General features: G+C 51.3%; 1 protein-coding gene across 2 annotated transcripts in view; it reads left to right on the top strand.

Moving 5' to 3' along the window:
• Positions 1–1,300: 1,300 nt before the first annotated feature.
• The window catches only part of LOC121274419 (neuronal acetylcholine receptor subunit alpha-7-like), a 32,176-nt gene continuing 21,707 nt past the window's right edge, over positions 1,301–11,769 (top strand). The window contains exons 1-3 of one of the 2 annotated variants that reach the window (XM_041181729.1): positions 1,301–1,341; positions 7,023–7,132; positions 9,997–10,076. In XM_041181729.1, coding sequence (XP_041037663.1) covers positions 1,339–1,341; positions 7,023–7,132; positions 9,997–10,076 — 193 coding nt within the window. In that variant the 5' untranslated portion in view covers positions 1,301–1,338. Of the gene's footprint in view, positions 1,342–7,022; positions 7,133–9,996; positions 10,077–11,769 lie in introns of those variants that run through there. The other variant, XM_041181730.1, reaches the window with a different exon arrangement.

The raw sequence follows: 11,769 nt of genomic DNA, 5'->3' as shown, positions 1-11,769 counted from the left end.
CGGTGTTCCCTCAGTACTGACCCTCCGACAGTGCGGTGCTCCCTCAGTACTTACCCTCCGACAGTGCGGCGCTCCCTCAGTACTGACCTTCCGACAGTGCGGCGCTCTCTCAGTACTTACCCTCCGACAGTGCGGCGCTCCCTCAGTACTGACCTTCCGACAGTGCGGCGCTCTCTCAGTACTTTCCCTCCGACAGTGCGGTGCTCCCTCAGTACTGACCCTCTGACAGTGCAGCGTTCGCTCAGTTCTGACCCTCCAACAGTGCGGCACTTCCTCAGTACTGACCCTCCGACAGCGCGGCGCTCTCTCAGTACTGACCCTCCGACAGTGCGGCACTCCCTCAGTACTGATCCTCCGACAGTGTGGCGCTCCCTCAGTACTGACCCTCCGACAGTGCGGTGCTCCCTCAGTACTGACCCTCCGACAGTGCAGCGTTCCCTCAGTTCTGACCCTCCAACAGTGCGGCGCTCTCTCAGTACTGACCCTCCGACAGTGCAGCGTTCCCTCAGTTCTGGCCCTCCAACAGTGCGGTACCCCCTCAGTACTGACCCTCTGACAATGCGGCTCTCCCTCAGTACTGACCCTCCGACAGTGCAGCGTTCCCTCAGTTCTGGCCCTCCAACAGTGCGGTACCCCCTCAGTACTGACCCTCTGACAATGCGGCTCTCCCTCAGCACTGACCCTCCGACAGTGCGGCGCTCCCTCAGTACTGACCCTCCGACAGTGCGGCGCTCCCTCAGTACTGACCCTCCAACAGTGCGGCACTCCCTCAGCACTGACTCTCCGACAGTGCGGCTCTCCCTCAGCACTGACCCTCTGTCTGTGCGGCACTCCCTCAGTACTGACCCTCCAAAAGTGCGGCGCTCCCTCAGTACTGACCCTCCGACAGTGCTGCACTCCCTCAGTACAGACCCTCCGACAGTGCGGCACTCCCTCAGTACAGACCCTCCGACAGTGCGGCGTTCCCTCAGTACTGACCCTCCAACAGTGCGGCACTCCCTCAGTACTGACCCTCCGACAGTGCGGCACTCCCTCAGTACAGACCCTCCGACAGTGCGGCGCTCCCTCAGTACAGACCATCCGACAGTGCGGCACTCTGAAGGAGCATTACACGGTCTCGAAACGTTAAGTACGTCTCTCTCTCTGCACAGACACTGCCGGACCTCTTGATTTTCCGAAACCTTTTCTGGATCGGTTTCAGGTTTCCAGCGTCCGCAGTATTTGGCTTTTATGTTCGCGTTGTGGCTAACACTTGCTCACTTAGGAACTAATCCCTTATCTGTCTTTCTCTCGCAGGATGAGAAAAACCAAGTCATAACGACGAACATTTGGCTGCGGATGGTAAGTAACCTGGGCGATGCCTCTGTCCCCCAACCTTTCAGCTGCACTACCACCTTCCTTCCTGTTCCCCGGCGGACAAACTCAACGCCTACTGTGAGTTGCCACAACACATGGCCGGTTTAGCTCACTGACAGACCCCAGGGGCTGTTTCCCCTTGTCCGTTTGAGGAAGGGGCTGGAGGGGATTGGGACAGTCCCTGGCGTTACCAGAACCACCCAACTTACCTCTTCCCGGGTAGTGGGAAGTTTCATCTCCCAGACCCTGCTGGGGGTGACACTCGGAGCAGGGGCTCGGGATAAAATGTCGGGAAAATCCTAGCGCTTCTTTTTGAGCAGTGTGGGAGTGGGAGTGGGGTGGGGGAGGGGGGTGGTGAGGGTCCCTTGAAACCCTTTCACTTCTCGAAATTTGGATGATTGGCGGGGAGATGCCGGGATCACTGAATCAGACCACTTGAGGTTCTGTTAGCTTTCCGATTGGCATGGATAGAAGGTTAACTGGCTAACGGGGAGCAGAGAGTTGGCATAAATGGGTCTGTTTCTGGTTGGCAGGATGTGATGTGTGGTGTGCCACAGGGATCAGTGCTGGGGCCTCAACTGCTTAGAATTTATATCAATGACTTGGATGAAGGGACCGAAGGAATGTTTGCTAAATTTGCTGATGACACAAAGGTAGGTAGGAAAGTGTAATGTGAAGAGGAGGTAAGGAGGCGACTTGGTGACATAGATAGGTTAAGTGAGTGAGCAAAGGTCTGGCAAATGGAGTATAAAGTGGGCAAATGTGAAATTGTCCATTTTGGCAGGAAGAATCAAAAAGAAGCATATTACCTAAACGATGAGAGATTGCAGAGCTCTGAGATGCAGAGGGATCTGGGTGTCCTAGCGCATGAATCACAAAAGGTTAGCATGCAGGTACAGTGAGTCATTAGGAAAGCTAATAGAATGTTGTTGCTTATTGTGAGGGGAATTAAATACAGAAGTAGGGAGGTTATGCTTCAGTTGTGCAGGACACTGGTGAGACCACATCTGGAATACTGTGTACAGTATTGGTCTCCTTATTTAAGGAAGGAGGTAAATGCGTTGGAAGCAGCTCAGAGAAGGTTTATCAGACTAATACCAGGAATGGGCGGGTTGTCTCATGAGGAAAGGTCAGACAGGCTGGGCTTGTATCTAATGGAGTTTAGAAGAGTGAGAGGTGACTTGATTGAAACCTTTAAGATCCTGAGGGGTATTGACAGGGGGGATGTGGAGAGGCTGTTTCCCTTTGTGGGGGAATCTAGAACTAGGGGGGGGGTCGCTGTTTAAAAATAAAGGGGGTCGCTCATTTAGAACGAAGATGAGGTGAATTTGTTTTCTCGGAGGTTGGTGAGTCTTAGGAACTTCTCTTTCTCACAAGGCGGTGGAAGCAGAACCTTTAAATATTTTTAAGGCCGAGCGAGGTAGATTCCTGATTAACCAGGCGGTGAAAGGTGATGCGGAGTTGAGATTAAAATCAGATCACCCTTGACCTTATTGAACGGCGGAGGAGGCTTGATGGGCTGAGTGGCCTCCCCCTGCTCCTAGCCTGTACATCCGTATGTCTCGAAGGGGATGGTGGACCTGCCGACCGTCCAATCGGAGGGTGGATGGGAGGCGGGGCTTGGAGGGCAGGGGAGGGTCACGTGTGATGGAACCTCCAGGTATGCGGCCAATCAGAGTTGCCAACTGCCGCTCGTGGTGGAGGATCGGTAGGGGGGTGGGGGGGGCCTGGGCAATGCCCACGGACTCCAGGTGCTGCCCATCAGAGATCCAGCCAATGGGCAAGGGACAGCGAAGAGAACTTGGCCCAGCATCAGATTGTGGCCCAGACAGGTTAGGTGGGCCCCTGGCTGCCTGTAGTGGGAGCCTCGCCCTGTCCCTAACTGGGCGCCTGTTAGTGTTGCCTCGACTGACAATACAGCGGGTGGGAGCTGGGAGGCAGTGTTTTCAAATTTAAACCCCCTCTTCCCCCCCACCAACCCCCCACCCCCCCGGGCAAGGTGGGGTTAAAATTACGGCTTAAAATTTCCTGTGGCCAGGTAGATTACTCACCCGAACTCCTTGCAGGGCGCCACCCAGAGCTTAGGGTGAGCAGTTACCTGCACGCTCGTGCACACTCATTCGCACACTCGTACACATAATCACACACACACTCACGCACGCTCACTCTCACACTCGTACACATAATCACACAGACACTCACGCACGCTCACTCTCAGACTCGTACACATAATCACACACACACTCACGCACGCTCACTCTCACACTCGTACACATAATCACACAGACACTCACGCACGCTCACTCTCAGACTCGTACACATAATCACACACACACTCACGCACGCTCACTCTCACACTCGTACACATAATCACACACACACTCACTCACGCTCACTCTCACACTCGTACACATAATCACACACACTCGCGCACATGCACTCTCACACTCGTACACATAATCACACACACTCGCGTACATGCACCCTCATACTCGTACACATAATCACACACACTCGCACACACGCACTCTCACATTCATACACATAATCACACACACTCGCGCACACGCACTCTCACACTCGTACAAATAATCACACACACACTCACTCTCACACTCGTACACATAATTGTGCACACACTCGCTCACACACTCTCACATTCGTACACATAATCACACACACTCGCGCACATGCACTCTCACACTCGTACACATAATCACACACACTCGCGTACATGCACCCTCATACTCGTACACATAATCACACACACTCGCACACACGCACTCTCACATTCATACACATAATCACACACGCTCGCACACACGCACTCTCACACTCGTACACATAATCACACACACTCGCGCACACGCACTCTCACACTCGTACACATAATCACACACACACTCACGCACACTCACTCTCACACTCGTACACATAATTGTGCACACACTCGCGCACACACTCTCACACTCGTACACATAATTGTGCACACACTCGCGCACACACTCACACTCGTGCACATAATCAGGCACACACTCGTGCACACGCACTCACACTCATACACATAATCACACACATTTACACTCGTACACATAATCGCACACACACTCACGCACTGCACTCTCACACTCGTACACATAATCGCAAATACACTTGCGCACATGCACTCTCACACTCATACACATAATCGCGCACACACTCACACACACGCACTCTCACACATTCACACAAGAACTAGACTACAAGGGGATTGAAGTTATACTGCAGCTGTACAAAGCCCTGGTCCGTCCACACCCAAAGTCACTGTGAGCAGCTCTGGGCATTGTACCTTAGGGACGGTACATCGTCCTGGGAGGGGGTGCAGTGTGGATTCACCGGAATGATCCTGGGACTCCGAGGGTTAAATGACACGGAGGGATTAAACACAAACTCGGGTTGTATTCCCTGGAGCTTAGGAGGTTAAAGGACGTGAATCGATCAAAGTTTTCAAGATATTTCGGGGAACTGACAGGGTCGAGAGAGAGAGAAACTATTCCTGCTGGTCGGGGAGTCTGGGACCGGGGGTCGGGGGGGTTACAGAGTCTAAAAATTCGAGGCAGACCTTTCCAGAGTGAAATTAGGAAACACTTGGTCACACAAAGGCTGGGAGAAGTTTGGAACTCTCTTCCGCAAACGGCGATCGATGCTGGGATCGATTAAATTTCAATCAGAGGCTGAGAGATTTTTGTTATCCAAACACATTAAGGGATATGGGGCAAAATAGTTACATCACAGGTCAGCTGTGATCCCGATGAATGGTGGGACAGGAACAGGGGGCTGAATGGCCTCCTCCTGTTCCGATATGTGTGTGAATGCCAGTGTTGGGAGGGCTGACAGTATTGAATGAACCTTCTAAACCCAGGACCACTACCATCTAGAAGGACAAGGGCAGCAGACACATGGGGAACACCACCACCTGGAAGTTCCCCTCCAAGCCACTCACCATCCTGACTTGGAAACATATCGGCCGTTCCTTCACTGTCGCTGGGTCCAAATCCTGGAACTCCCTCCCTAACAGCACGGTGGGTGTACCTACACCACAGGGACTGCAGCGGCTCAGGAAGACAGCTCACCGTCACTGTGAGACCAGGACCTTGCTTGTCATATCGATTTTGCAGGGGTAGAAAAGAGCTCCTGAATACTCCCAAGGTGGAGTAGTCATCCTTCTGGGAGAGGGGACAGCTGTGTTGAAGACCCTGGAGGTTGCAGGTTTGAGGGGAATGTTGATGGGGATTCCTCGAAGCCAGGGTATTGGAAAAGCACCTGGCTGGAGTTGGAATTGGTGCGATGGGTTTTGGGAGCCGATTCCATGATGGGAACATATCAGATCCCAGCATCCTGATGATTCAGGAAACAAGAGGAGTGTAGACACTCATCCTGAGATATTACCAACTGCATCAGTTATTCTGTACTCGTCCACAGGATGTGGGTGTTGCTGGCTGGGCCCAGCATTTATTGCCCATCCCTAATTGCCCCCTTGAGAAGGTGGGGGGTGAGCTGCCTTCTTGAGCTGCTGCAGTCCCTGTGGTGTAGGTACACCCACGGTGCTGTTAGGGAGGGAGTTCCAGGATTTGGACCCAGCGACAGTGAAGGAACAGCCGATATATTTCCAAGTCAGGACGATGAGTGGCTCGGAGGGGAACTTCCAGGTGGTGGTGTTCCCCATGTGTCTGCTGCCCTTGTCCTTCTAGATGGTAGTGGTCGTGGGTTTGGAAGGTGCTGTCTAAGGAGCCTTGGTGAGTTGCTGCAGTGCATCTTGTAGACGGTACACACACTGCTGCTACTGTGCGTCGGTGGTGGAGGGAGTGAATGTTTGTGGATGTGGTGCCGATCAAGCGGGGCTGCTTTGTCCTGGATGGTGTCGAGCTTCTTGAGTGTTGTGGGAGCTGCACTCATCCAGGCAAGTGGGGAGTGTCCCATCCCACTCCTGACTTGTGCCTTGTAGATGGTGGACAGGCTTTTGGGAGTCAGGAGGTGAGTTACTCACTGCAGGATTCCCAGCCTCTGACCTGCTCTTGTAGCCACAGTATTTATATGGCTGGTCCAGTTCAGTTTCTGGTCAATGGTAACCCTCAGGATGTTGATAGTGGGGGATTCAGCGATGGTAATGCCATTGAATGTCAAGGGGTGATGGTTAGATTCTCTCTTGTTGGAGTTGGTCATTGCCTGACACTTGTGTGGTGTGAATGTTACTTGCCACTTGTCAGCCTAAGCCTGGATATTGTCCAGATCTTGCTGCATTTGGACATGGACTGCTTCAGTATCTGAGGAGTTGCGAATGGTGCTGAACATTGTGCAATCATCAGCGAACATCCCCACTTCTGACCTTATGATGGAAGGAAAGTCATTGATGAAGCAGCTGAAGATGGTTGGGCCGAGGACACTACCCTGAGGAACTCCTGCAGTGATGTCCTGGAGCTGAGATGACTGACCTCCAACAACCACAACCATCTTCCTTTGTGCTGGGTATGACCCCAATGAGCGGAGAGTTTTCCCCCTGATTCCCATCTTTGGGTAAACCAGTACCAGAGAGTGGGAAGATGAAGGATGTGAAGATTTTGAGTAATTCATGCTGAAGTGGACACTCTATTAGAACCGGGAGCCTAAGATGACCTCTTGTGTTACAGAATTGGCAAGACCACTACCTTCAATGGAATGAATCAGAATATCCAGGAGTGAAAAATATCCGGTTCCGTTCAGACCAGATCTGGATCCCAGACATTCTATTATATAACAGGTAGGCACTGTCCATTCAGCCGATACCTGCTGCTTGCTACAGGGTACTCACAACCCTTTCACTTTTAACAAATGGGTTCTGGTCCTAGCTGGACAACTGGGAGTGTTTGATGGGGACAGTGTAGAGGGAGCTTTACTCTGTATCTAACCCTGTGCTGTACCTGTCCTGGGAGTGTTTGATGGGGACAGTGTAGAGGGAGCTTTACTCTGTATCTAACCCCGTGCTGTACCTGTCCTGGGAGTGTTTGATGGGGACAGTATAGAGGGTGCTTTACTCTGGATCTAACCATGGGCTGTACCTGCCCTGCGAGCGTTTGATGGGGACAGTGTAGAGGGAGCTTTACTCTGTATCTAACCACGTGCTGTACCTGTCCTGGGAGTGTCTGATGGGGATCGTGTAGAGGGTTCTTTACTCTGTATCTAACCCCGTGCTGTACCTGTCCTGGGAGTGTTTGATGGGGACAGTGTAGAGGGAGATTTACTCTGTATCTAACCCCGTGCTGTACCTGTCCTGGGAGTGTTTGATGGGGACAGTGTAGAGGGAGTTTTACTCTGTATCTAACCCCGTGCTGTACCTGTCCTGGGAGTGTTTGATGGGGACAATGTAGAGGGAGATTTACTCTGTATCTAACCCCGTGCTGTACCTGTCCTGGGAGTGTTTGATGGGACAGTGTAGAGGGAGATTTACTCTGTATCTAACCCCGTGCTGTACCTGTCCTGGGAGTGTTTGATGGGGACAGTGTAGAGGGAGATTTACTCTGTATCTAACCCCGGGCTGTACCTGTCCTGGGAGTGTTTGATGGGGACAGTGTAGAGGGAACTTTAATCTGTATCTAACCCCGTGCTGTACCTGTCCTGGGAGTGTTTGATGGGGACAGTGTAGAGGGAGATTTACTCTGTATCTAACCCCGTGCTGTACCTGTCCTGGGAGTGTTTGATGGGGACAGTGTAGAGGGAACTTTAATCTGTATCTAACCCCGTGCTGTACCTGTCCTGGGAGTGTTTGATGGGGACAGTGTAGAGGGAGCTTTACTCTGTATCTAACCCCGTGCTGTACCTGTCCTAGGAGTGTTTGATGGGGACAGTGTAGGGGGAGCTTTATCTAACCAATACCGGGTGTTCTTTACTCCCACCCCACGGCCCACTCATCCTGTTCTGCCATTCAATCAGATCACGGCTGATCTGTATCTTAACTCCCTCTCCGAGTCCTGGTTCCGTAACCCTTAATTCCCTTACCCAACAAAAATCCATCTACCTCCATATGGTAATTTCCAATTGACCCCCTCCCGGAGCCTCGACAGCTTCATTGGTGGGGGGGGTGGTGGAGAGAGTTCCAGATTCCTGCTCCTGCGTGTGTGTGTGTGTCTGTGAGTGTGAGTGTGAGTGTGTGTGTGTGTGAGTGTGAGTGTGAGTGTGAGTGTGAGTGTGTGTGTGTGTGTCTGAGAGAGTGTGTGTGTGTATGTGTGTGTGTCTGAGAGTGTGTGTGTGTGTGTGTGTGTGTCTGTGTCTGTGTGTGTGTGTGTGTAGGGGTGTGTGTGTGTGTCTGAGAGAGTGTGTGTGTGAGTGTGTGTGCGTGTGTGTGTGTCTGTGTGTGTGTGTGTGTGTAGGGGTGTGTGTGTGTGTGTGTGTGTGTCTGAGAGAGTGTGTGTGTGTGTGTGTCTGTGTGTGTGTGTGTGTGTGTGTGTGTGTGTGTGTGTGTGTGTGTGTCTGTGTGTGTGTGTGTGTGTGTGTGTGTGTGTGTGTGTAAGTGCTTCCTGACATCACCCCTGAATGGGCCTGGCTCCAATTTTAAGCTTCTGCACCCCCCCCTTCTTCTGGACTCCCCACCCCCACCAGAGGAAACAGTTTCTCTCCATCGACCCCATCGAATCCTTTAATCATCTTAAACCCCCCTCGATTAGATCAGCCCATGTGTGAATGACCTTGTTTAGCTTGTCCGTAATCCCTGGCAAGATTTTAAATATATTTCAATCACTCTCTCTGGCCAGATTTCTTGATTCACAATCTTTATCAATACTGGGCCCTCAGGTTGTGAAGTGGAACCATAGAACAGTTACGGTGCAGAAAGAGGCCATTCAGCCCATCGAGTGTGCGCCGGCCAGAAAAGAGGAAAAACGGAACTAGCCGCTCATTTTAATTCCACTTCCCAGCCCCTGGTCTGTAGCCCTGCAGGTTCCAGCACTTCAGATGCTGATCCAAGTACCTTTTAAATGAGGGTTTCAGCCTCAACCACCGATTCAGACAGTGAATTCCAGATGCCCACCATCCTCTGGGTGGAAAAGTTTCTCCTCACGTCCCCTCTAATCCTTCCAGCGATCCCCTTAAACCTGGGTCCCCTGGTAACTGACCCCTCAGCCAGGAGAAACAGGTCTATCCTGTCTATCCTATCTAGGCCCCTCATAACTTTGTACACATCAGTTAGGTTACACCTCAGCCTCCTCTGCACTAAGGAAAACAACCCCAGCCTATCCAATCCCTCCTCATAGCTGCAATTTTCAAACCCTGAGTTCTTATTAGCTCCTCTTTCTTGCTATTTCACAGGATTTAAATACTTTACCCCCAGCCTCTTCCCTGGGCTATTCTTTCTCCCTCCCCCGACCTTGATGAGTTGGCCACACCCCTCCCCCCTCTGCAAGGCTTGGGATTTACCAGCAACCGCCCACCCGCACAAACCTCCCCCCACCGTGCAATTGAACTCTAGCTGTCCCCAAGTGCAAATCCTGTTCCTTCTCCATGGACAGGAGGGAGGGGAGGCTGGGTTTGAATGCAAATGTGTGCAAATCCCTGGTTGCTCGGTTAGGGGGTGCCAAGGGAGATCAGCTGATAGAAATGGGGCCTTGACTCTGTGCCTTGCCCTTGTTGCAGCGCAGATGGTGACTTCGACTCAACGTTTAAGACGAATGTGCTTGTGAATTCGAGCGGGCACTGTACCTTCATCCCTCCAGGTAAGCAGAAGATTGTGCTGTGACAGTACCTGCCTGTTCGTTTAGTTTTGCTCTGCTTGTATTGACAGTTTTGGATTAACTCACTTTCTTAACGCCAACTGAGGTAAATAACGTAACCAATTGAGGCAAGGTTTGGGGAGCCAATTTTCAGAAAGTTTATCCAAGAAAATTGGATATTTGGATATTATACACATATCCAAATTTTGAACGATGGCTTTTACACCTTCATCCAGTTGCACGATTCATTTGAAGTGTTGGTCACTTCTTCCACCTTCTTCCGGTCTTGACACGCGAGTCATACTCGTGAGTCTTCAAGTCTTGGCGAGCAACGAATCCTCACAGGATTTTATTCCTGTAAGCGGACATCACTCCATGTTAGGGCAGGCTCCTGTTCAAGCTGTTTGCTAGGATTATTGAATGGATCTCGGCCAGATCCATAAGAAATGTCACTGTACAAGTTCTGAAAGATAAAACCGTTTATGATATCTATCTTGTACTCTAACGTTCAGGGTTAAGTGTGAGGTACAGGTAAATTAACAGGCGAACTGTGGTCGAACTCACCATAGGTACCATAGGTGACAGGTGCAACCAAAACGGATTCCATGGATTTTGCAATAGCCCACCCGGACGTTAGCCACACTGTGAGTCAACCAATGTCACTGAAACCCCGTCTCAGTCTGGGGTGGGGGAAGGTGGAGGGGGACCTTGGTAGAATGCCCTCTGGAGAAGCACAGAATCAGGGAGAGCAACCTCTGGATTCCCGCCTCTGTCCTGAACCCTTGCAGACTCTGGAAGTTGCTGTCTGACTGCCAGTGGAGTCATGATGGTGAACGCATGGAGTTTCAGCCTCATTCACACCACAGCATCTGGGCCAACAGCGCGATTGAGATTGGAAGGCACCAAAGGTCGACCCAATAGAGGGTCACGGTTACTAAACTAAATGACAGCAGCAGGTACACGCAGGGAGGTAGCGATGACAGAACGATGCCCACAATTCTCCAATCTAATGGGACATGTTAGAATTGCTGGGGGTCTACCAACTCCAGTGTATAGGGTCTTTGGACTCTACCAACTCCAGGGTAAGGGGTCTTTGGACTCCACCAACTCCAGGGTAAGGGGTCTTTGGACTCTACCAACTCCAGGGTAAGGGGTCTTTGGACTCCACCAACTCCAGGGTAAGGGGTCTTTGGACTCTACCAACTCCAGAATAAAGAGTCCTTGGACCCTACCAACTCTAGAATAAGGGGTCTTTGGACTCTACTAACTCAATAAGGAGTCCTTAGACTCTAGAACAAGGGGTCTTTGGACTGCACCAATTCTAGAATAAGGGATCTTTAGACAGTACCAGCACTAGAAAAAGGGGTCTTTTGGTTCCACCAGCTCCAGAGTAAGGGGTCTTTGGACTCTACCAACTCCAGAATAAGGTGTCCTTAGACTCTACCAACTCTAGAATAAGGGGTCTTGGACAGTGCCAACTCTAGAATAAGGGGTCATTGAGCTGTACCAGCTCCAGAGTAAGGGGTCTTTGGACTCTACCAACTCTAGAACAAGGGCTCTTTAGACTGAGCCAATTCTAGAATAAGGAGTCTTTGGACAGTACCAGCACTAGAAAAAGGGGTCTTTGGGTTCCACCAGCTCCAGAGTAAGGGGACTTTGGACTCTACCAACTCCAGAATAAGGAGTCCTTAGACTC

Source organism: Carcharodon carcharias (assembly GCF_017639515.1).
Source record: "Carcharodon carcharias isolate sCarCar2 chromosome 36 unlocalized genomic scaffold, sCarCar2.pri SUPER_36_unloc_2, whole genome shotgun sequence".
Taxonomy (NCBI): Eukaryota; Metazoa; Chordata; class Chondrichthyes; order Lamniformes; family Lamnidae; genus Carcharodon; species Carcharodon carcharias.
The sequence above is the reverse complement of the archived record's forward strand: the minus strand, read 5'-3'. Positions and strand labels throughout refer to the sequence as shown.